This window comes from Borostomias antarcticus, assembly GCF_949987555.1.
Source record: "Borostomias antarcticus genome assembly, chromosome: 24".
Classification (NCBI taxonomy): Eukaryota; Metazoa; Chordata; class Actinopteri; order Stomiiformes; family Stomiidae; genus Borostomias; species Borostomias antarcticus.
In genome coordinates this window covers 13590528-13617798 of record NC_140257.1, presented here as the reverse complement: position 1 = coordinate 13617798, position 27271 = coordinate 13590528, and the positions used below count along the sequence as shown (strand labels likewise).

Genomic DNA, 27271 nt, shown 5'->3' with positions numbered 1-27271 from the left:
CGAACGACGATCCCAATAAATATTCTTTAATACTGTGGGAGAACTCAGACCGCACAGTCCACACATTAAAACAAGGTTATAGTGCATGATGAGGTCCACAAACACGTCATTAACAAACACAACACAGCCAAACTAAAAGGTTCTGCTTGTGAACGCCACACGTAAGCCCCGGTTTGACAGAAACGGTGAGGAACCCAGTGACAACACAACACTTCCTGTTGACCACAGGTGACCAGAGACACACAGCTAGACCACCCTTCTGACCGTGACGGAGATAAGAAAATAAACCGTGCACTAGCAAGCCGTCTATGAAACAACACCAAGCCCCTACGCTGTAGGTCCGTGTAGATCTAAAAAGAAGTAGGATGTGGAGGTGACTGAAGAAGTGTACACTGTCAAATTGGGTACTGTGTGAAATGACTCTGTTTTTACCTCAGTGGTGGATGAGAAGAGGGCATTCTGTGTGTCCTGTCAATAAATAAGTGAGTATAGCACCCCTACTGCATACAGTGAACCTCCACATACCCTCGACTTCACTACTGTATATATAATAAGAAAGATAATGGTGGCTCCATCCTTCATTCTGATTCGTTGAAATGTCACCACCTAGCTTACACCTATCCAGACCTTTTAGACCTTCACAAGAGACTACCGTACAGGGTTTCTTTTTTCATAACAGGGCCTAATATTCTGTTCAACACAAACCTAATAGTACCTACAGTACAGCAGTAAGCAGCTTTTGGGAAGACACTAATGGGACTGAATGTGTTGGTACAGTTACCATGCATAAGAGCTAGAAGTTACACTGGACCATCCCCCCTCTCTCTCTCTCGCTCTCTAGAAAATTATCCCATCTCGTTCAGGTGTCGAACGTCCACAGAGGAGTACCGCTAAGTTAGCCAGCTAACTTTCATAAAACATTTCAATATAATTCTTTGATGGGTTATTTGCAAAGCTAGAGCATGGGTCGTTAGGGGGGTCTTAACCGTCAAAATCCAGTTATCTGTCTTGACTACAAATACAAAGGTGTTTCAGAATGACTAGCTAATTTAGGGAACATGTGGCTAAATAACTCATTGGACATCCCATGAAGGAGTCAGGCCTGGCCAGGCGTGGTGTGGTTCTGGTTGTGGTTGTGGGTTTAGATGGCGGCGGAGGCGTCGCTCTCTTTGGGCTGGACCCGGACCACGTGCTCCAGCTTGCCGGAGTCGGACACGTCGTAGCTGGTCTTGTACTTGGCCAGGATCTTCATCAGGGGACGCAGCTTCAGCCACCACTGCTCCTTAGGGATCCTGTGACTGAGGACACAACACACACACGCACACACACGCCACACACACACATACACACACACACATACATACATACATACATACATACAACACACACGCATGCACACACACACACACATACATACAACACGCACGCACACACAACACACACACGCACGCACGCACATACACGCACACAACACACACACGCACGCACACACAAACACTTCAAACTTCAAAATCCTTAGTTCACAATTCCTAGTGGGAATGTCACATCATAAATGGCCTATCCTTCTCACTTAGAAAGCTGTACGCAAACATCCAATAAGCCTATGCTCTTTCTATCATTCGTTTAAAAAGAAACTTTAAGAGCTTTCGAGAGAGTTACTAGGCCAGTAAATTAAACGCAAGCGTAGTCTTACACAAAATCGGTCTCGTCTCTGAGCTCGACCACCGGCTGGAAGACCAGCGCCCTGCGGCGCATCCCCAGGAGACAGGCCGTGTCGTCCGTGTTGGCGAACACCTTCCCTGAAGGGCCCGCACACAAACACACAACCCAGTCAGTTACAACACTCCGTGTTACACATACCGTATTAAGAAAGGTTCGGGTTCATAGTATCCACAATCGTTTGTATGCTGTACGTATTTGGCGACCTGAAGTTGCGTGTGTGTGTGTGTGTGTGTTGTGTCGCCGCTCACGTGTGTGTATACTGCTGTGTGGCCGAATAAAGACCGCCTAGAGGTCCAAATGATGAATGATGATGTACCTTCTTTGTAGGACTCCTTGAGCTTCCTGGAGATCCACTGTATGGCCTTGGCTGCTATCTTAGTCCCGAAGTTCCTGTCGAACGGGGAAGGTGCACCTCCCTTTGGAGAGGAGATAAATAATCAACGTACAAGTGAACCTCTGTCTCCGCGTGCGTGCGTGCGTGTTTGATAACCACACACCTGCTGCATGTGTCCGAGGACGTTCTTCCTGCAGTCGAACACGCCGCGGCCCTCCTCCGAGTACAGCTGGTAGATGAAGTCCGTGGTGAAGTTCTCGTTGCAGTTCTCGTTCCTGTCAAACGGACGGCGCGCACCGCAATGTCACCCGCCGTAGCGATGAGGGAACCTATTTTTTCCTACTTTAGCACCAAAGGTCACAAGCATCACCAGCGGCTGGTGATGTCATGGCCTGAATGCGGCTTTAGAGAGTGCGGGAGGAGCACGCACACCCATGACGTGGGTTTCGGCAAAATAGGCCAGCAAGCCATCGCTAGTGGTTCACATGAGTTCAACATATTCCAGGGAACCTTGTACCGATGACACAGCAAATCACTTTAGCGCATACGGACAGTACAGTTTGCATGTTACAATGTAGGTCGCTTTGGATAAAAAATGCGTCTGCTAAATGACTGTAGCAATGGCAGCTTGTTTTTCATCATGTGAACATTCACAACAAGACGATTCAAGCTAATACAACGTAATAAAGGTTAATGTATAGTAATAAAGGTTAATGTATAGTGTATATATTGTGTATATAATGTATGCTATATTGTATATTTAATGTATACATAATGTTTACTAGATGTCATTCATGCATTTATCATCTACACGCTACAGTTTAGAGAGACCACAGTAGACGGTAGTCTCACCTCAGCACCAAGCCTCTCTGAATGCTGGTCTTCATTTTCTCCGTCAAATGTTCCACGTTGGACTGAAACGAGAAAGCAAACAGCGTCCCATTAGCCTGCGCCAAGACTGTGTGACTTCTCCTCTATTCTGAACCTGCATGAGGAGCAGGAGGCTTCAGAGTGAGACTGGCTGCTCTGCTGTGTTAGGAAGGTGGTGTAATGCACCCTGGCAACCAGGAGGGGGCAGTCTTGTTACTGCTGCATATCATTCATGTGACATTTGAATTTTCAGTGCTGCCAAGTGTACCGGCAGGCAGGAGGTCATTTGAACAAGCTTGACCGCCGCGGGCGGAACCACAGCTCAGCAGTGCTGTATCTTAATGTAAACTTGTTTTTATGTAAAATACTCGTCACTGTAAATGAGGAAAACCTCAGTGTGAGTTAAAATAAAGGTTTGAAATGAAATGTGGAAATTCTTAACTATTTGCTACATTGCATGGTATACTATGGCATGCTATAATAAAAAATAACATTTAACAATGCATTCGTGAATGTTGAACATTATTAAATCCACCTTCCGAGCAAACTGTCCTCTAAACTGGAGGGCACCCTAACCGGTGTTCATCTTACAATGACGCATCTTCCATGATGGAAACAACTGTACGTTAGCAAAAGTACTCTCCCGCGCTATTGGTCAGTCAAACCGCAACAATGAGACGGCCGATGCAGGGAGCTTTCCATCTCCTGGAACGATGATGCTCAAGGGCTATTAATATCAGACTTAACGCTGAGCAATCTGGGTCACCTGAAATAGGTGCCTAGTGAGAGACGGGCCGATCGTCAGCTGGTGAGTTTGACATGTACAGTAGTGACATACTGTATGCAGGTCCATGTACAGTCTGCTCAGCCAGTGGGGTCTGATTTCAATGGGTGGGGAAGAACTTTTGAGACATTTTTACATTTTGAGTTGTATTAACTACAACTAGTGTATCTTGGATTTTCTTCAACAAACATGGCCGCGTCGAGGCCCACATTCTCTCCCTTGCTTCTGAACAATAACGTCTGAACAATAACTACCCTACATGCAAGTCACCTGCTACTAGTATTCATATCCAGGATGATCATACAAATATGAAAGTGGATGGGCAGAATGACGGTACAGTATTTTACAGTTTCAGGTACAGTATGTACAGTATGATTCCCCCCTGGTTGTAATAACAGCCGTCCCTCTGACCTGCAGGTCGCGGATGTCGAAGGGCTCCTCGTAGATGTAGACGGCGTCGGCGCCGGCCGCCAGCCCCCCCACGCTGGCCAGGTAGCCGCAGTAGCCCCCCATGGTCTCGATGATGAACACGCGCCGCTTCGTCCCGCTGGCCGACTGCTTGATGCGGTCGCACGTCTGTCGCACGCGCGCCGTAGGCGTCACACACACGCACGCATGCACGCAAACATACAAACACACACACACGCGCGCAAACACACACACATCCACACACACATACAAACATACATGTATGCACACACACACACACACGCACGCACACATACAAACATACATGTATGCACACACACACACGCATACGCACACACACACACACACACACACAGATTGTTAGTAATCATAGACACTGTCATGATAGGTATCATGCAGAGACATACATCCTTCGGTTAGGTCAATAAAAACATGGTCTAGGCATGCTAACACACTAACCTTGTACATGCGTAATGTCTCAGTTCATAATAATAATCATAATAATAATAATAATAACAATAATGCTATACAAACAGCCACAGCGTTTACCCAAGCAGAGCAGCAGATAGTGATTCACAAACGCTTCATCCAAGACAGCAAGCCAGAAAACAGTAACAGCACTACAGGACTGCGTAGCTTCATTCAGCAGGGCATGCGTTGTCTATGTGCACTCGTTAGCTGTAGCATGCAAGCCGTATTTCAGTCTGTATGAGTGTGTACTGTATGAGTGTGTACTGTATGAGTGTGTACTGTGGGAAACGTTACTATACTGTACGTTGCTGACACTGTAGTCGACATATTTGGTATTCTTCTTTTGTACTATGGCTTCAGAATGTCAGCTGGGGTCACAGTTACACATCTGTCTAAGTAATAGATTTTTTTTTCAGCAAAACAGAACCGTTTCTGTTTGAGCCACTGAAAAAACTGCACTCGAAAATAAAATAAATGAAAATAAAAAAAAATAAAATAAATACTAGTAGCTAACCAGCTTGTGCAGTATTTCTCCACTTCATCTCAACAAAACCAGATCACAGCAAAATCATCAATATTGTTAAAGATATGTAAAACTAAAGTGCAATAATTTATACATTAGGCCTACTAAAAGACAACAATATTGATTATGTTAATTCGATTAACAAGAAAAGTATTGCTGACATACATTTAAGCTTTGTATAGCACCCACCACACTTTAAATTGTGTTAATTAGGCCTACAGCTAGCATATGCACGATTTATAATAAGCAAAATGTTTTTTTATTTCTTATTTAACATCTTTTCACCCTTACTCAAAACGTCGGGGGTTCTACCTTACCTCCACGATGGCATTGAGAGAGGTGTCAGCCCCGATACTCAGATCAGTACCGGGGACATTGTTACTAATGGTGGCGGGCAGCATACACATCGGGATGCACAACTCCTGGTGGGTGGACCGAGCCTCACAGAGTTGCAGCAGACCCTCAAGCGCCTGAGGTGGCAGCAACAACGTGTTAGACCACCAGGGAGCGCCACAGAGAAGAGTCTCGCTGTGCTGCTACATGCTAGCCTGGTTGGACCTAACGCTGTAAAAGTCTAGGGGTCTGAGTCTCTAGTAGTCTTCCCATTCCTCGTGTCCTGTCTCCTTGCCTACTCTTTCCTTGCCTCCTCTCTACTCACCTCGCTCACGAAATAGCGTCAAGTACCTCCCCCTTCGGATGTTCTCCATTTTCGGGGGGGTTTTGGCGAGGCCAGGAGACACAAGGAGACGAGGAGAGAGGACGTGAGGAATCCAGGAAAAGACCGGACATTCTGCTGTAGTGTCTGTGTGCAACCTGAGGGTGGCTCTCTCCACGTGATAGGGTTGTTGGCTTCCCATTGGCCGAGAGGAGACGGGGGGCGGGGCAGGGGGGGGGGGTAGGGGGGGGGGGCAGGACAGGGGTCACCCTGGCTGACAAGTAACAGTGTTGACGTGACAGAGAAGACTCCGGTGGTGGTGACAGAACAAGGAGTCAGACCAACGCCGCGTGGTGACACTGCACATGGGAATGACGACATAGGACAGTTAGGGGTTGAAAGAGGTTTGTTTTTAGTCAGGTCTACGTAGACATGCAGACACGGTGCTCAAGACAAAGATGCCGGGTCTGGCCTGGTTCAAGACCACAATATGACTATCTATGACGACCAATGTCATAGAATAGATGTCATGAAATGCAGTACTAGAAGCTCCAATCAAAGTACCTCTACTGTAACATACTGTATAACATTATCTAAAAGGATGCATACACAAATTAATTCACATTTCTTGAATCCAGTATATGCCTACGGAAATGAATTCCATGTGCTTGGTGAGAATCTGGTAAAACATTTCAAATGACATGAGAAGAGAATCTGTGTGAGAGCAAAACCCGGGTTAACTGAGAGCACGGAAAGTACAACTACACTTGCGCTGCCCCTGCGTGACCTTTCAACCCCTCCCACATCCCAGCATGCAGCTGGTGACGCGCCGTGTTGAACCAGACCAGGGGCCCCCACCGCCCAGGCGTTGTTGACCAAACAAGCACAGAGAGGTGCAGGCTGGACGATGCTATGGGCCAAACATGCCACGTCACTATAGAGCATGCCCCTACAGTACAGAGATGAACCCTGAACCACCCCCCCCCACCTACAGTATCTTCCTACCTACCTACAGTACCTACCTACAACCTATCTACAGTACCTACCTACCTACAGTATCTACCTACCTACCTACCTACCTACCTACCTACAGTACCTACCTACCTACCTACCTACAGTACCTACCTACCTACCTACCTACAGTACCTACCTACCTACCTACAGTATCTACCTATCTACCTACCTACCTACCTACCAACCTACCTACAGTACCTACCTACCAACCTACCTACAGTACCTACCTACCTACCTACCTACAGTATCTACCTACCTACCTACCTACCTACCACAACCTATCTACCTACCTACCTACCAACCTACCTACCTACCTACCTACCTACCTACAGTACCTACCTACCTACCTACCTACCTACAGTACCTACCTACCTACCTACAGTATCTACCTACCTACCTACAGTACCTACCTACAACCTACCTACAGTACCTACCTACAGTATCTACATACCTACCTACAGTACCTACCTACTACCTCCATACATGCATACCTACAGTATCTACCTACCTACCTACAGTACCTACCTACAACCTACCTACAGTACCTACCTATCTTACCTATGTACCTACAGTACCTACCAAACTACTTACCTACCTATTGTGCCTACCTACCTACCTAGATACACTACCCACCTACTACCTACACTACCCACACTGCCTACCAACCTACTGTACTAATCTACCTACCTACAGTACCTACCTATCTACAGTACCTACCTACCTACACTACCCACCTACTACCTACACTACCCCCCCCTGCCTACCAGCCTACCAACCTACTGTACTATCTATCTATCTACAGTGCCTACCTACCTACCTACCGTCACTTACCTGGGCACTGACCTCTGACCTTCACCAACAGCCTATCAAACTCTCCCTAACCTGATCCCTAATCACCCTCTCATGATAGGATAAGAAAGATGTCGCGGAATCATAACACGTTGTAGGACATGTTGTGTACATCACAGCGTTTTGAGCAGATGCTTCCATCCTGAGGGGTCCAGTAATGACATCATCTTCCCTAACAGCCTCAGCGGGATTCGAACCCAAAGCCTCGATGATGCGAGCGCCGTGCTGGATAATCTAAGCTCTACCAGACATCCGAACCCACTGTGTTCTAACAGATGGCCGTGATTCGCTGTGTCCATGCTGTGCTTCACATACTCTCTCTGTTCGCTTCTGACTGAAATTCGGCAGGTGTACTACTCAGGACCCGAGGAGATGCAGTGTGGAGCGTGAAGCTGTTTGGATGAGCGGTGCTTGAGAAAGCTGCAAGCAGTGGTACCGGACGGCCCAGGCAATCGGCCCGTTCCGAACAGGCACCGTGTTGTACTCCTCCTAGCAGCCAGGGGGCGCCGTGCCCGGAAAGCCGCAACCAGCACTTCCAAAACAGGCAGGTTTTGAACGGGCACTGCACTAGTGCACATAAACAGCGCATAAACACATACAGTACACACACACACACACACACAGTGTGTGCGCGTCCCAGACACACTTACGTCAGTAATGGCATTCAGAGCCGTGTCTGCGCCAATGCTAAGGTCTGAGCCGGGTATATTGTTGGAGACCGTGGCCGGCACCATGACCATAGGCACACAAAACTCCGTGTATTTCTCCCGGGCTGCGGACAGCTCCATCAGTCCCAGATACGCCTGCAAGGGCAGAGCCCAGTCTTTAGAGAGACGGGCATTGTGGGTAAAAAAAAGCATGGACAGGGTGGGAGTGTTGGGGGTGGGGGGGGCTGGAGGGGGCGGGGCAGGGGTTTAGGGGGGGCGGGGAGGGGAGGACGGGGCGGTAGGGTGAGAGAGCCAGGCCTATCACGGCGGACAGTGAGACACAGACAGGAAGTACTCCAACATAGACAGAGGGGAAGGGAGACGGGACGATGGGAGAGAGCCTATAGGGTGCTTTGAGTTGTGGACAAGTTATGGTTCAAGTACATTTAGATCAATTGTAATGGTGAATGTTCAATAGCTATTCTGGAATCAATAAAGAATGATTGCTTGACATGAACATTAAGAAAAATAGATTAGACTAGAGTAAAGAACAAATGATTTGCAATATACAATACATGAATACATGTTAATGCGTTCTTTATGCATAGATTATTCAAACATTCTCTATTCCCATTGACTAATAGGCCGATAACAAATATTAGCAAAATTACAAATATATATACATAAAAGTATCAATTAAAAATGGTATAATCGTGGAAGTCTACTGTAATTATACTAATAATTGAATACATTTGATGCTGAACTGTGTTGCACGTACCTCAAATCCCCCGATGACAAGTAAGGCGTTGATGTTATTTATCCTCATTTGCTCAGAAATCTTATCGAGATGCTTCCCTGGAAGAGTTCTGGAACCAGAAATAGAACCCGATGCTCACGGATTCAATAATGTGTTTGCTTTCTCAGAATGTGCAACAGCTGAGTGATGAAACCAAACCTTTTTGTCCCAAGTATGGATCCTCCCTGGCCAGTCCAGCCACCAACATCTCCCCATTTAATCTCCTTGATCTATGAAGAAAACAAACACAAACCAAACTAAACTACGGTACTCAACAGCTCACTTCATAAACCCTTGACTCATCACTAAATAACAGGTCCATTTGCCTATTCGTTACAAGTCCCCTTAAAGGGGTAGTGTGCTATTTTGGACATTTAGCCCTATTTGTTGTCTGTCTACCATGAACCTGAAACATAGACACCGGAATTTCCCTGGTCGTTCCAGTATTGAGCTAGCTGCAGTTTTCCTGCCGGCTCTCGCTGGGCTACAATGGAAGTCAATGGGGCATCCGGATATGCGTTGGAAAAACTAAACTGAAGCTACCGCAAAACTGGAACGATCAGTGAAATTATGGTCTCTATGTTTCAGGTTCATGATAGACAGTGGGAATGTGTCCGAATATGAATGTTATTCGGAAAGGCACAGATAATGCCTTGGAAACAGATATTTTTTCTATCCGAAGTTACATGTGCGTCACACACATTAGCATATTGTTATGTTGGTGAGTGAATCCCAGGAGACGCTGCACTAATCCAATAAGAGACCACTGGCAATGGCTACAGCGAGGAGGTAAGGACACATTTTCACTCACCCTTTGTCAGATAAAGTTGAAAGGTCAAGCAGCAAGTTTCTTAATTCATTCCGTTTTGGTAGGTATAGATTTGAAAGCGTGTTCCACCGGAAGACTTCATATCCATTGCCATAAAGTTAGATAAGAGTAACGTTATTGTCAACTAGACATAACTTTAAAAAATAGGTCTGTCTGAGACGAAATGTGGCTTGTGGATGTTTGCTACGTATGTGGTACTGCCTGCATTGTCGTAGCACTGCATTGCACATCAAAATTTTTGCAGCGCACTTCATTCATGTCCAAACTCTGTTTGGCTCGCTTCATGTTGTCGTCTGACTCAGTGAAAGCGAACGTTGCTAGTCATGTGACAGCTTGCATCTGAAATGGTAGCACAGCGCCCTCTACTGTTTGATCTGAAAGTTGTTTTCCCCCCCACCCCAGTAATTGAGGGGCTCATCATTGACTCATCTCCCTTGCCTCTGGAGGCACAGTTAGCGTTTTAATTATAGGCTAGCATTTGTGTTCATTTCCTCCATAGTGGTTTGGTGAAGGAACCACGCCAGATTTATAATGTGAAACCAAGTATAACTCTTACACTAACAGTAGATGACAGCTAGCTGACTTATGTCCTCAAGGCGTGGGAAGGGTAGGAAGGACTGGCACTTGCTTCCCCATTGTGGCTTGAGTGGGGAAATAACAGCACTATCTGTATCTCTTGTAACCATACTGATCTTGTGTAACATAACAGATGGGGGTTAGCCCGACCGAGAAGCCTAGTGTTTATACTGTAAACTAACATGAATCTTGTCTGGGGGCTCTCTCACTCTGATCTCACTCTGAGAGAGGGGGACCTTTCTCCAGAAAGTTGTACCGGTACTTTCCTTTAATAAACTTTCTTATTACTTTCTGAATGTTGGCATTCAATGTAATAAGCAAGAACACCTTGCTTTAATGGATTTCCACCACACATGTCTGCTATTGTGGGGTGTAGTCCAAAATCTAATGAAAGTATTGTGCAGCCTATTGTGCACAAACTGGCTGTCCCAAAAAAGTTGGCTTGGGTTCTTTTTTTCAGTTGCTTGCTTTTCAGTTAGCTTGTGGCTAAAATTATGACACCCTAATGGCTGTCCTTTTTCTATAGACCAGAGTCTAAAAGTACAGTATTAGGATGTGGAAATATATTTCAGAAGTAATTATATGCCAATACAAATCAATCAATTTGATGCTTTGAAGGCTCAAAAATTGCATTGCAAATGAATATTATTTTAGAAAATACGATTTAACGCAACTTCCGGTATAAACCACACCCACACTTCTGGTTTCTATCCGAATACAGATAGAAATACAGATCATTTTGGTTGAACAGGTACAGATAATGATGTCTCAGTGCATCCCTAGTAGACAGACCAGGGATACGGCTTAATGTCCAATATAACACACTATCCCTTTAAAGTTATTTGAATCCATAAAGCTACCATTCCTCATTCTTGGGAGGCACAAAGCATTCAACACGATCAGATGAGATTACTGAAAACAAGCACTCCTCGTTACTGTCAAGGTTATGACATTTCAAAATGCTTAGGCTACTTTATTGTATTACCGTATTGCGTCATAGCACACATTACAGATCTGGGCCGTATCTGTATCAGATCTGTATCCTGACTGAGTGGTCCAATGCTTTCTATCATTTATCCAATCATTGATAATGTATGCTTGTGTTGTTCTTTCTGCTGTGTGTGTGTGCGTGCGTGTGTGTGTGTGTGTGTGTGCAGGGGTCAGATGTTTTATCAGCCCAAAGTCATAATTGTTTTTTTACTATTGCAATTTGCTATTATTACTATTTTGCGTGTCATGTTGGTCTCATATGCGATTCTCAATCAATATTATAGTAGTGTCTATAATAGTAACATTAACTGTACTACCAGGGTCCAAAACTAACCAAACTAACTTCGGGGCTTTTTGGTAATTCTACTAGTCAGACATATTTTTTTACCATCCATAGGCTAGAAAAATTGAGTTAATTTTAACCCCTGTGTGTATAAGGTATTTGTGTGTGTGTGTGTGTGTGTGTGTGTATCTGTGTGTGCGTGCGCGTGCGTGTGTGTATGCGTTAACGTGCATGTGTGTGTGTTGTGTTACTGTATGCGTTAACGTGCATGTGTGTGTGTTGTGTTACTGTACGCGTGTGAAGGCGTGAGCAGGGTTGAGAGTAATTGGCTTACAGTAAGTCAGTACACTGCTGTTTATCTTCTCATGCGGTCTTATCTGGGTGACCAGGTGAGCGCAGCAGGAGCCTTGACCAGCAGCACCTGAGCACTGGTCAGCAACGCTAATACACTCAAACCTACAGCACCTGAGCACTGGTCAGCAATGTTAATACACTAAAACCTACAGCACCTGAGCACTGGTCAGCAATGCTAATACACTCAAACCTACAGCACCTGAGCACTGGTCAGCAATGCTAATACACTCAAACCTACCGCTAGACTCAGTTAGCTGTTTTTAGTATAGATGGATGATACAGAATATGTAATATCTTACTAAATAACCATGTAATAATATCTTTAACTAAATAACCGTGTAATATTAGGGCGTACAACCTTAGGAAGTACAACCTGGAATATGTAGGGTTGGGTCGTACAGTATGCCCACCTCCCTTGTTCTCTGTAAAGCGCATTGTGTTGCCTCTGGGTATGAAATGCGCTATACAAATAAAGCTTTGATTGATTGATTGAACCTTAAGGCGACAAAACACGCAATTAGATTCACTTAGTTTACGTGTTAAGTTCATCAGATTGGTACCTGTCCCTTGTAAAAGCCCTCAAACCCGTCGTTGACAGCGAACATCTTGTGGCCCTCGGTGATGCCGACTCGGATGGCGGAGCGCACGGCGGCGTTCATACCGGCGGCGGGGGCGCCCACGTTCAGCACCGCCACGTTGAAGTGGCTCTGGAGACCACACAGACACACACACGCACACATATTTAGGGCCTGTTCAAAATCAAGCCCTCCCCTGTGTGGATTTGACAGGTGCAATATATTAAAAGCACAAACTTGCCCCTTTAATTAGCTGGCTGGAATTACCGCGCTATTGACTACAGCTGTCCAATCCACCCAGACCTCCGGGAGCCCAAGGCTTAGGGCTTGACTTGGCACAAAGAGCACATGCTAACTTTACACACCCATAGACCTACACACAGGACAGCACACTTGAAACCATAGCACATAATACTTGTTTAGACGATACCCACTGGAGTATAAGGCAGCTGGTGTGACTGGTACAGTAGTAAGGCGAGGCAAAGCTGCTACCAGTCAGGAGGCTGGACATCGCAGCGGTATGCAGGTATTATGTTGCAAAGCCACGTGCTGCTACAGGTACAGTATGTACAGTATCAGTCCTGTATCTGTAACGACAGTCCTGTATCTGTACAGTAAGTACAGTCCTATATCTGTAAGCACTTTTGAGGAGAATCTGGCCTCGTTTTGTTTGCCAACCCCCTGCCTTCTCACCAGTGCGTAATATTCAATTTTACTGAATTATGAATTTAATATAGCCTATTGAATGACTGATTGAATGAATCTCACCTACATGGGACTAGCACAGTTTAAGCAGTGATCACTGTCTCAAGACAGACAGCTGCAGCCTTTGTAATGTCTGCTGCAGGTAGTCTGCTAGTGTTTCATCTGGAAGATGTTTTACTGCAGTACTCGGTACAACCAGGAGGTGGCGCAAGAGTGCACTTCTTATAGCTTCTACTAGCAGAGCTATGGAGAAACTGGCAGAGGCCCAGAGCAGCAGGTACCATTAGGCCTGCCTGCCGACATCTGACATTTTGTGGCACTGCCATTGGTCAGACCTTGTGGAGAATTTACTGACAAGAAAATGTTGTGGTTTCACAGGTTGGGATCAAGTGACCTTTGAAAACATGATTCATAAGAAGCGAAGGACTAATGTCAGAGCCCGATCAGGAGATCAGATAATCAAAACAGATAAACAGAACTAAATATATAGCGTCAGCGTCATACAGTGGCAATTTAGTATTGAAGGGAGGATAGACAGAAAATTGCGACCTTTTGCTAGCAGGAATGCTACTTAAGAGCACTTCGAACTTCGAGCTGAGCTATTAGAGGGGACGTACATCATCCTCCTCTTCCTTCCCATCCAGACAGAAACAATACATTACATTAACACACTCTGTTACAAAAAAAGACTGCATAACCCACAATGCACCTGCACGTGAAATACCTTATCCTAAGCAATTGTGAGAATGGCTGGAAACAGTGGAAAGACAAAACCATCGGAAAAAGGCATAAGCGTCAAACTGTCAAAGTAGAAAAGCATTTGAAAGAGTGTGAGGGTAAGCAACTTACATTTGGAAGTTCCGAATCTGGTTTCCGGTATGAAAGGAGTTTGTAAGTTTTCAGGTTGTTTTCAAAGCTCCTGTAAATGCAAAAAGACTATTACCAGCTATCATTGACAAATGCCAGCAGTTCAATGACTGGCTCATATCCAAATAATTAATGCCAGATCGAGAATTGATCCGGACCCAATGAGGCCAACAGACATACAGTAATACTGTACAGTATAAGGCAGATGAGCTGATGGAGTAACGACCAGCGCTGGCAAATACAGCTGTTTCAGGGTATTGATGATATTCACAATGTTTAATATCAGAGAGTGTACAGTACCTGCCACGCAGTCTCACAGCTTCCTCAAATTTCTTCTCATCCATGGCTTTCTGTACCTCTTGGGTCTAATGACAAAACAGAAGATGTAAAACACGTTTCTTTCATCAATACCAAGCAGTGCAACTTTCAGTCCATTTCATGACCCTTCTGTCAGTCCATTTCTTTCAGAATCACGGCACGTTTTCTCATGAACAAACATCGGCTACATTAGTAAGAGGTCTGCATGCATCACGTAAAGAGGGTGTGTGTGAGAAAGACTGACTAATTACAGTGCACAACAACAGCCCTTTAATAGTACGGGCCCTAGGCCAAAACCATGTGAACTGTACACTACGGGCCGGCTGTAGCTCAGTTGGTAAGGCAAGGCAAGGCAAGTTTATTTATATAGCACATTTCAGCCACAGGGCAATTCAAGGTGCTTTACATGAGACATTAAAAGCATTAAAACAAAAAGTTAGATCGGTTGGTAGAGCGGGTCGTTCAATGATCGAAGGGTCGGCGGTTCGAATCCCAGCTCCGACTGTCCACATGTCGAAGTATCCTTGAGCAAGACACCTAACCCCAAATTGCTCCCAATGAGCAAGTTAGCACCTTGCATGGCAGCTACCGCCATTGGTGTGTGACTGTGTGTGTGAATGGGTGAATGAGAGGCCATTGTAAAGTGCTCTGAGTGCCACTAAGGTGGAAAAGCGCTATATAAGCGCAGTTCGTTTACCATTTACACTAAGGTCTCAGTGGGCCTGTTGTGAACGCACTCAGTCACAGAACTACACAACCCCACCCCTTTTTACCCTTGGCTCTCTGCTTTCTGTTTCCCCACCTCTGCTTTGTGGCGTTCTCTATGAGCCTAGAGTGCTTACTGTGCTTTGTTATATGATTCACTTAGATATCATATTACAGACTACAGGGATAGCTAACACATAATGGCCTACCATGTAGGCAACTTCTCTGTAACTATCTGTGCACTCCACTGTTAGTCATGTCTCTCTTATGAAATATTTAGAACATGTTTATTGCTCTGTAAATGTTCTTAGCCAATAGACAAACATTTTCCAGGAGCTTGCTCGATCGTCTTGTTGAGAGAGGTCAGGGAAGAGTTTTTACAGCTCACTTTTCTGGCCCCCGGGTGAAACTGTTTTTTTTCTTCCCTCTGGAATATGTAGGGGTGGGACCTATGGCCACGCTCCCATTGCTCTCTGTTGATTGTTTATTGTTTATTTAGGATCCCCATTAGTCATCATTACCTCAGTCATGACTACTCTTACTGGGGTAATATTACAGTAAGTTTCCCGGGGTGAAACTCCTCAGAGGTCACAAAACTGATTCTCTTTTTATGTGCGAGTTCTCTACATGTATGTAGGGAATGCTTGTTTTTTTACTATTTTAAATTTGTTTCCAGTTGTGTTGTCTGTCTGTAACTACTCTTGCACTTTGGCTCTAGCACTAATTATACTTTTAGTCACTTGTGGAGAAAGGAGATGCACTTGTGAGTTCTGGTGAGTAGTAGTACATTGACTACCTATGTTAAATGCAATTACTATAAGTCGCTTTGGATAAAAGCACCTGTTAAATGACTGTAATGTAATGTAACTATGTGTTTTTTAATGATGCTGCCTGTCTTGGCCAGGGCTCCCTTGAAAAAGAGATTCTTAATCTCAATGAGACCTCCGGGTTAAATAAAGGTCAAATACACCATTAGCAAACACTGGTGGGCACGGTACTGTACACTATGTGACTGTTTTGGTGTTGATACAGTAGCTGGGATCATTGCCAGCTACTGTACGTGCATGATAAGTCTATTCTTAACCTGGGAGCAATCGCCACAGTTCCAACTTCCCCATTGCCAAGTACACATTTTGCTTTGTACTGTACAATAGAGGCTGACAGGGGAATGGATTCTGACTCCCGCTTCCTCCCACTCCCACAGAAATAATCCCATTTCTTCCCAATCCCGAGTTTCCAAGAAAATCCCACTCCCTCCCACTCCCCCAGAAGACTGATCCCATCCCGTCCCTCTCCCTCCCACTCCCCCAGAAGACTGATCCCATCCCGTCCCACCCCCCCTCCCACTCCCCCAGAAGACTGATCCCATCACGTCCCACCCCCCCTCCCACTGCACCAGAAGACTGATCCCATCCCGTCCCACCCCCCCTCCCACTCCCCCAGAAGACTGATTCCATCCCGTCCCACTCCCTCCCACTCCCACAGAAGACTCATCCCATCCCATCCCGTCCCTCTCCCTCCCACTCCCACAGAAGACTGATCCCATCCCGTCCCACTCCCTCCCACTCCCACAGAAGACTCATCCCATCCCGTCCCAATCCCGAGCCAAACTTTTACACAATCCCACTCCCATCCGTTTTTACTCCCACCCAATCCTGCTCCGTCTTTGCACGTTGCTTGCCGGATGCAGTACTAGACTTCCAGTGTAGTTCATTCTGCTTGTGACGCAGTGTTGGGTGACTGAATGAAAACTACAAAAAGTGATCAATGCAATGTTTAACTCGATGCTGGGGAGAAATGTTCAAATATCGATTTGATTTGATTTCAATTCAAATAAAATATAACTGCATCATGGTTTTCAGTCCCGTCCACTCCCGTTGATTTTGTTGTCATAGTTCCCACTCCCGTCTGCTCCCGTTGACTTTAACCCCCGTTCCTGCCCGATCACGTGATTCAAAGTGAAATTGACTCCCATCCCGTGGGAATCCCGAAAAAATGTCATCCTCTACTGTACAACTAGGTTTGGTGTCTCAGTAAAAGTATAGTGCATTCCACTCAGGCCGGTCTACGACGCCTCACACACACTCTGGACTGGACACTACACACACTCTGGACTGGACACTACACACACTCTGGATGGGACACTACACACACTCTGGATGGGACACTACACACACTCTGGACTGGACACTACGCACACTCTGGACTGGACACTACACACACTCTGGACTGGACACTACAGTACACACACTCTGGACTGGACACTACAGTACACACACTCTGGACTGGACACTACACACACTCTGAACTGGACACTACACACACTCTGGACTGGACACTACACACACTCTGGACTGGACACTACACACACTCTGGATGGGACACTACACACACTCTGGACTGGACACTACACACACTCTGGACTGGACACTACACACACTCTGGACTGGACACTACACACACTCTGGACTGGACACTACACACACTCTGGACTGGACACTACACACACTCTGGATGGGACACTACACAGACTCTGGACTTGACACTACACACACTCTGGACTGGACACTACACACACTCTGGACTGGACACTACACACACTCTGGACTGGACACTACACACACTCTGGACTGGTCACTACACACACTCTGGACTGGACACTACACACACTCTGGATGGGACACTACAGTACGCACACTCTGGACTGGACACTAAACACACTCTGGACTGGACACTACAGTACACACACTCTGGACTGGACACTCCACACACTCTGGACTGGACACTCACCATCTGAACACACTCCATGAGGGGCAGCCGGACCGCCTGGTTCCCGCAGAGAGAGACCACGCAGGCTTCGGTGCCGGCCGAGGCCTCCAGCAGCGCCAGCACCGCCTCCACGCCCATACGGCTGGCCTACAGGGGGTCAAAGGTCACAGTGTTTCCACTGGGCCTTCACCTGCTGCTTCTCATTCAGTGAGGTCATAGTTAACTCATTGTGGGCCGACACAAACGCTGTACTGGCAGGTCACAGTACAATATCAAGGAAGGAAGGAAATCTGTTTTATAATCATGCAGATATGACACACCCACATGCGTGCAGGAAGCGGTAACCAGAAACACAACGAAACACACACACACACACACAAACACACACAGTCAGCCGATGAAATTTGATCTCTTCAAATCTCTTCAAATCCGATGAATGTGCAGCTTTTTCATGGGGAGAACATGCAAACTCCACAGAGAAAGGCCCATTTACAGTAGTACAGATACAGTAGCTCATGCAGGAATCAAACCCCCTTACAGTGAGGCTGTAACGTACTGAGCCACCGTGCCATCATACCAGGGTCATAATATCTCCATAGTAAGGTCACAATATCTTCATATCTTCATTGAGAAGTAATAATATCAGTGAGGTCACAATATCTACTGTACATTGTGAGATTATACAATAACTATCTACAGTACATTACGTGTACTGTATTGTACCGCATTACAGTATCTATATTAGGAGGTTACATAATGTGTACCATGGGAGGACATATTACACTAGGGGACATTGGAAATGGTTCATTATGCTGTCCTCTGGTTATAAAGGCAGTTGGCCCCTAGAATATGAGTGATATAATATAAGTGAGACTAGTATTGCAGCTGAGCCCAGATTTAGTGACCTTATATTTTCATTTCATTTTCAAACCTTTATTTATACTCGTAAAGCACTGAGGTTTCTCTCATTTACAGTTATGTTGCAAATGAATTACACACGTTGTAACATTTTCCTTTTCCCCAACACAATCTGTAAATACCCCATAGTCGTGCAAATAACGCTGTTTGTAACACGATTCCCAAGAAGGCGGTGGTCAGTGGCGCACTCACCAGGATCCTGTCGAAGGCCGAGGGGGTCCCGCCTCTCTGCACGTGACCCAGGATGGTGACCCTGGTGTCGAAGCCCAGACACTTGACCACCAGCTGCGGGGGACGGAGGTTCCAGAGAGGCCATTTTAGTGCCGTGATACGGCGGAGCGAACCCGCGTTCGAGCGAACCCGCGTTCAAAAAAATGTGTAATTCTTATATTTCTGTACACCAATCTGTTATATTCCAAACAAACTTGTAACTACAGTATTCTGACTGTACGTATCTAAGCTAATACTGAGCTAAGGCAAACGATATTACACTACACATCATGCATCACACATCAAAGGGAAAATGCATGCAGTGGCAGGTGTGTTTTAGTGGTGAAAGAAAAGAAGGGGAAACCAGAAGCACTGTTTCCACACATGCAAAACATTTCCTACCATGTGACCGAGTAACAAACCCCTCACACCTTTGTTCTTCTCCTACTCAGCTAGTAAAACACTTACTAGGAACTATAGGGAAGGGCAAGGTCGGCAGGGACAAAACATGCGGTCGCACCACCATCAGAACCTATGGGTGGATAAAATGGCCGCCAAAATGCAGTGACGGGAAGCACTCGAGGCCGGTGTTATTTTCAGCAGTGTTTTAAGTGGCCGGTGCTTCTTTGGCAACTGACCATATCTCTTTCTGAAGGGAACGTCGACGTGGGGGGCGACAGGAAAGTGAAATGTGGGGAAACAAGGACACAAGATGGAGGGCTGGAGCACGGACACAGTGTGTTACGTTCCACAGCACAGGAGGACAGGCGGTCGGCCGGTCAGCCAGGGGCCCCGACCAGGGACCTCAGCGGTACTCACGTCTTTGATATACTCTGTGGTTATAGCCTTGTTGTAAGAATCTATCGCTCCCTCAGCTACAATTATGATATTCAGCCTTTTCTTGTCTGCTCGGTTCTACGGGAATACAAAACAGGCAAACATGCACGGGTAAAGTACAGGACAGAAAATGTTTTGCATTCGGCTTTCCAAAAGCTGGCACCCCAGTGCTGGAGGAATGGCGGCCGGAGAGAGAGAAGTGTTTCTGGAGACGTCTCTCCTGGGTCTGGCTGGAGGCCTTGATTCGCTGAGCGCGGGGCCATTCCTACAGCGGGGGCCAGCTTTTGGTTCCCCCTTCATGGCGGGTTAAGGTCGCGGTACTCACATCCTTGACAAAATTAGACGTAATAGAATTTCCGTGTCTGTCAAGGGCTCCTTCTGCAACTATGATAATATTCAGCCTTGAACCCTTGGAACGGTTCTGAGCAAAGACAAAACACACTGTAACAGATCGCCACGCTCATTCAGTCACCTTCAATGGGACAGAGTGAGTCCCACACAGTGTGTTTGTGTGTGTACAGTATGTTACAATGTTTTTGTGTGACTGTGTGTGTGTGCGCGTGTGTGTGCGTGTGTATTTGTGTACAGTATGTGTGTACTGTGTGTGTGTGTGTGTGTGTGTGTGTGTGTGTGTGTGTGTGTGTGTGTGTGTGTGGTGTATCTGCATCTGTGTGTGTATCTGTGTGCATGTGTTTGTGTGTCTATGTGTGTGTGTGCGTGTGTCTGTGTGTGTCTGTGTGTGTGTGTGTGTCTGTGTGTGTGTGTCTGTCTATGTGTGTGTGTGTGTGTGTGTGTGTGTGTGTGTGTGTCTGTGTCTGTGTGTGTGTGTGTGTGTGTGTGTGTCTGTGTGTGTGTGTGTGTGTGTGTGTGTGTGTGTTACCTCAGACAATTTCTGACACATCTGCTCCTCCCAGCCGTCCTTAGGAGGCATCTCAGGGATCAGCACCCAGTCTGCACCACAGGCCAGAGCACTGACCAGGGCCAGGTACCTACACACACACACACGCACGCACGCACGCACGCACACACACACACACACACACACACACACACACACACACGCACGCACACACACACACGCACGCACGCACGCACACACACACACATGCACGCACACACACAAATAGACAGACACACACCGTACACACGCACGCACACACACACATAGACAGACACACACACACACGCACGCACACACACACGCACACGCACGCACACACGCACACACGCACACACACACACACACACATACACACACAGACACACACACACGCACACACACAAACACACACACACGTTTAACACAATACAAACACACATAACTACAGTATATAACACTTTTAATATTAGATAAACCACTGAGTGACAATTCCTACATTACGGCAGAAAATAAATAGCGTATGACATCATACCCACAATGCCTCCCCATCACCTCCAGCACAAACGTCCTCTGGTGGCTGAAAGAAAGAGAAGTCCGTTCAAAACTCTCAGCACGATACCACTTCACTAAGGACCGTCACTAACGGTCACATGGGGTCAGCTCTGCGCCCGGTCAGCTGGTACCTCTGTGCTGTGGTCATGATGGCATCCACCACCTCGATGATTCTGTGCAGGGCGGAGTCTGTCCCGATGGTCATGTCGGTGCCGCAGAAGTCGTTATCGATGGAGCCCACCATGCCCACGATGTGCAGCTCCGAGTGGGTCTGGGCGGCCGCCTCGTCAATCAGATCTAGACGGACACACGCCCCAGAATGCATTGCTGGCGTACAAACACACCAAGGCTAAAAACTGCTCCTAATTTGACCCCGACCGCTAATGGGTATTTATTCCAAAACAAAAAATAAACAAATCAATCCTCCTCCCTTTAGTACCGTCTAATGCATCCGCTGGACCGATGGATTAGTTATATAAGCTTTTATCACTGTGGAAAGATTTCCTGGAAAGCACTAATATCATGATCGCAAGTCGACTGCCTAAAAAGGACCCATCGTTTCCTGACTCTACCAAGGTCTCATTTACTCATTGTGGACCCACCCATCCCCACCACCCCCCCCCCCCCCCCCCATCCCCCACCCCCCGCCCCCACGGACCGCGCCACCGTCGAGACACTTGCACATGACCTGAACGTACTGTATAGGACACACCGCGCTCACATATCACACCGCACACACATATACACACATACATACACTCACATACACACTACACTCTGCACACTCACTGTAAAGTATATACTGCACTACTTTTTTGTATATTGTTCTTTGTCTTAGCTCATCCGTTTTTGCGCTAGCATTCTATACTCGCTCTTTGCCCTGTCCTGTCTTTACACTGTCCTGTCTCGTCCCTGCACCCTGTCCAATGTTGTCTCAATGTTACACGACCGAAAGTAAATTCCTAGTACGTTGAAAAACCGCACGGCAATAAACTATTTCTGATTCTGCTTCTGAAATGGGCTCCCGTGGTTAAATAAAGGTCAAATAAAACTTTCTGGACTGTGCGGAATAAACAGTACTGCAGTATGACAGCTCCCTAGAGACAGTGAGTCTAGTCATACGTCTAACAGGTTTGAAATACGTCAGTATGGTTCCCAAAGCCGGACTATGTGAGTTACCCTGCTGGAGTAGCTCCTCTAGCAGGCCGCTCCACTCCTCCCTGAAGAGGTTGGCGCCTGTCAGACTGCCGTCTCCTCCAATCACGCACAGGTTGGTGATGCCACGCTGCACCAGGTTGCGGGCCGCCTTCAGGCGCCCCTCGTGGGCGCGGAACTCCTGGCAGCGGGCGCTGCCAATGACCGTGCCACCCTGGGGGAGGAACACAAAACCTGAGGAAAGTACTGAGCTCACGCGCGCCTCTGAAGGGTTAAAGCTCTTCGGGGCGTCTGTGCTTTGTCATTGTCATCGGCCACGTCACTCGTCATCGTTATCAGCATCATGACTTGTTCTCTGAGTTTCCCCAGCGACAGGCTCTTCGACCCCGGGAGGAGGGAGCGGAGGAGCCAAATTACAAACTCATCCATACAAATGTGGATGAGTATGAAAACTGAAGGTAATCCAACGCATTTCTACTCAAACAGAGTCTTCATCTCCCAGTGTTTATTCTTATTCAACTATGCCCTGTCCTTGAAAAGCACCTGTTTTTTTTTACTGCAACGTAGCAAGCTTGACTATGATTGCTCCAGGGAAGCACTGCCCATTTATTCTTCATTAAACAACTCTGGGGTTTAAAATATTCAGCTTTAATCTCCATTGGTTGTAGCCTATGACCAGTCTGCTGACCCCGATACGGTAAGTTAGTATTGGGCCTGAAGGAACACAGTCAGTTGGTCGGTCGGTCAGTCAGTCAGTCAGTCAGTCAGCCGGTCATCCACTCAGCCAGTCAGTCAGTCAGTCAGTCAGTCAGTCAGCTAGTCAGTTAGTCAGTCAGTCGGTCAGCCAGTCAGTCAGTCAGTCAGTCAGTCAGTCAGTCAGTCAGTCAGCTAGTCAGTTAGTCAGTCAGTCAGTCAGTCAGTCAGTCAGTCAGTCAGTCAGTCAGTCAGTCAGCTAGTCAGTTAGTCAGTCAGTCAGTCAGTCAGTCAGCTGGTCAGTCATTCAGTTCCTCCCCTGCCCTCCTCTCCTCCTCACCACTTGTAACATGCTGGAGACGCTTTCCCAGGTGGCCTCCTCGATGTTGTCTCCCCCGTCCACCATCCCCTGGTACCCCTGAACAACAACAACAACAACACAACATACATCAACATACATCATCCCCTGGTACCCCTGAACAACAACAACAACAACAACACATACATCAACATACATCATCCCCTGGTACCCCTGAACAACAACAACAACGACAACAACACATACATCAACATACATCATCCCCTGGTACCCCTGAACAACAACAACAACAACAACAACACATACAACAACATACATCATCCCCTGGTACCCCTGAACAACAACAACAACAACAACACATACATCAACATACATCATCCCCTGGTACCCCTGAACAACAACAACAACAACAACACATACATCAACATACATCATCCCCTGGTACCCCTGAACAACAACAACAACAACAACACAACATACAAACATATCAAAAGGTTTCCCCAAAATGCATTTATGTTATAATACGATGAAGTCAAAGGAGGAAACGAATACATTATCAACATATTTTTGAAATGTCTGCAGTCATTACAATAATATGAATGATGCTCTCTTTAAACACAACGTTGGTTTTATCTTTGCCAAATTAAATGGTTAGGTAGATTTCTACTGTAGGTGACACTTTCTATGTCTATAACGCATTATAAATGTATTTATAATGAACTATAATCTGCTTATAGCACTGCATAATTATAGTTATAAGCACTCATAAATATTCATACAGTAATGCTTTATAAAAGTAATCATAACACATTATAAAGCATTTTATAATGACTTTTATAAGGTCAAGTGTCATAATACTTCATAATTGCTGGTCACTCAGATCAAGGATCATAATACTATCATAGTTATACAGTAAAACATTATAATAATTTTATACTCTAAGTTACTCTAAGGGGTCATTGTGTGCTTTAACTTAAGTGGAAAAAAAACACCAGAGGGAGGCTAGTAGGCTATTCTATGAAACAACAGTCCAACCACCATCATACTGTACATCATCATACTGGTCCTTTTTTCACTTTACTTAAAGCATACAATAACCACTTATAGTGACCTATAACCAGCTTGTAATGTACAGTATGTACCACCAGAATTTGCATTACCACCATTGCATTTATTGACCACTTAGAGTAACTTATAATCACATTATAATGCATTACAATATTGATTGTAATGCATTATAAATAATTAGGGCTGTCAATGTAAGTGTTAATTCAATCAATTCAGTATGCAAACATTAACATGTTAAAAAATAACTCAAATTAATATATACAGTGGCCAAAATTATTAGAACACCTGACAGATCTCAAAATATTGACCTTTTTTGCCTCCAAAACATGATTTCATTCCATAATGTTCATGAAACATGCAGATGGTTGCTGTGAGCACAACAAATATCAGATGCAGTGAGTCCTACTGTTTTTATCCACTTTTAACTTTAATATTTGGAATGTCCACCTTTTGCAGCAATTACAGCAGCACATCTCTTTGGCATAGTGCCAATATATTTCCTGAGAACATCAACACCAATGTTATCCCATGCCTTCTGCAACTCAAGCCAAAGGATTTCCTTTGAATGTACAATAGATCTGTCCAGTTTTATTTTTCAACTCGCCCCAAATTTACTTGATGGGGTTGAGGTCCGGACTTTGAGGGGGCCAGTCCATCATTGTCAATGTTCCAGCATATTCCTTCCGTCGCAGGTAGTTCCGGCAATAGTTAGAAGAATGTTTAGGGTCATTGTCCTCTTGGAAAATAAATCCAGGCCCAATAAGACGACTCCCAGATGGTACTCTATGCCTCACCAGAATGTTGTGATATACTTTCCTATCCATGATGCTATCAATGTTTACTAAGCCACCTGTTCCTGAGACTGAAATGGCACCCCACACCATAATACTACCCCCTCCGTGTTTAACTGTTGGCAACAGACACTCATTTTTATACTGTTTGGCTTGAGTTGCAGAAGGCCTGGGATAACATTGGTGTTGATGTTCTCAGGAAATATATTGACACTATGCCAAAGAGATGTGCTGCTGTAATCGCTGCAAAAGGTGGACATACCAAATATTAAAGTTAAAAGTGGATAAAAACAGTAGGACTCACTTCATCTGATATTTGTTGTGCTCAGAGCCACCATCTGCATGTTTCATGAACATGATGGAATGAAATCATGTATATATACATATATATATATATATACATATATTTGTCATTAAATGTATTATAAAATGTATGTAATGTAAAATATATATTAAATGTATTATAAAATTATTATAATTAGGGCTGTCAATTTAAGGTGTTCATTAGATAAATTAATTATGCAACAATTAATCATGCAAACATTAACATAAACTCAAATTGATATATGTGGAATTAAATGCACTATAATAGTGATTATAATTACTGCTGTCAATTGGATCAATGAATTATGCAAAAATGAACTTAATGCAAATTAATTGGTTTACACATACTAGGAATTTGACTAGGGTAATGGCATAGCTGATGAAGACGACATAGGACAGGGTGCAGGACAGGACAGTGCAAATACAAAATACAGTGCAAATACCAAATGCCATACAACCAATAAAAAGAAAGGTACAAATGCACATTATGCAATATGTACAGAATGCGTAATTTGCGTTTGTGCCTTTCTTTTTATTGGTTATATTGTATTTTGTATTTGCTCTGTATTTTGTATTGCATTTGCACTGTCATGTGCAAACGTGCATGATCACCACACTATGATCACTGTGGGAAAAATAGCTGTGAGTGACCAGCAATTATGAAGCATTATGACACTTGACCTTAAATAAGTCATTATAAAATGCTTTATAATGTGTTATGATTATTTCGAAAGCATTATAAATATTTGAGTGCTTATAACTATAGTTATACAGTGGTTTAAGCAGATTAACGCATTATAAGTATATGCATAATGCATTATAGACATGGCCGCTATAGAAAGTGTTAGTGGTGTTTACACTGTGAAAACTACAAGAATTAAACGAGGCCAGCATGGGAGACGTCTCAACACTAGAACATCACGGTGTTTATTCAAGGCTCGTGAAGATGACACAGCACTGAGGGAGGGCTAGCCCACCTGTCTAATGCCTCATATCAGTAAAACAGTGTAAACGTCACTACAATACCTATTCAAACTGGACTAGCAGACATGTGAAAACAGATATCAGTAAACCAGGATACATAAATAACCTCAAGCACTGAACAGCAGACATACACTCCTTTGAGACAGAAGATGACAACCCCGTGAAAATGCCAGCAGAAATCGTAATACTGCGGTATTTATCACAACAGACTCATCCTGAACTCGAACTCTGAACGCTACAGAGCTCGTCAAGCGATGCGCAGACACTTTGAAGCCAGCTCGGCAGAGAGCTTTGCCCGCAGGCGGAGCGCAGTCTGTCGGGGTTGGTTTGTATCACAGTTTGGGCTGGAACAAAGCCCCGTGGAGTTATTTAGTTATTTCTGGCCTCTGTTGGTTTCTCACCTCGTGAATGAAGTAGACTTTAGCTCCTACATAGATCCCCATACGCACAACTGCCCGAACCGCAGCGTTCATAC

General features: G+C 45.3%; 1 protein-coding gene across 1 annotated transcript; it reads right to left on the bottom strand.

The window, feature by feature from the left end:
- Nucleotides 1-1141: 1141 nt before the first annotated feature.
- On the bottom strand, nucleotides 1142-27271 carry LOC311325667 (ATP-dependent 6-phosphofructokinase, platelet type-like; the record flags this gene model as incomplete). Its single annotated transcript, XM_084458393.1, has 21 exons — nucleotides 27198-27271; nucleotides 23651-23728; nucleotides 22642-22831; nucleotides 21594-21759; nucleotides 21443-21487; nucleotides 20911-21019; nucleotides 20013-20108; nucleotides 19176-19268; nucleotides 18087-18212; nucleotides 14574-14638; nucleotides 14256-14325; nucleotides 12687-12833; nucleotides 9254-9324; nucleotides 9077-9164; nucleotides 8302-8454; nucleotides 4122-4286; nucleotides 2909-2970; nucleotides 2220-2331; nucleotides 2039-2138; nucleotides 1694-1799; nucleotides 1142-1298 (listed from the first exon to the last, which is right to left on the bottom strand). The coding sequence occupies exons 1-21, from the start codon at nucleotides 27267-27269 to the stop codon at nucleotides 1142-1144; spliced, it is 2271 nt and encodes a 756-aa protein (XP_084314519.1). The 5' UTR covers nucleotides 27270-27271.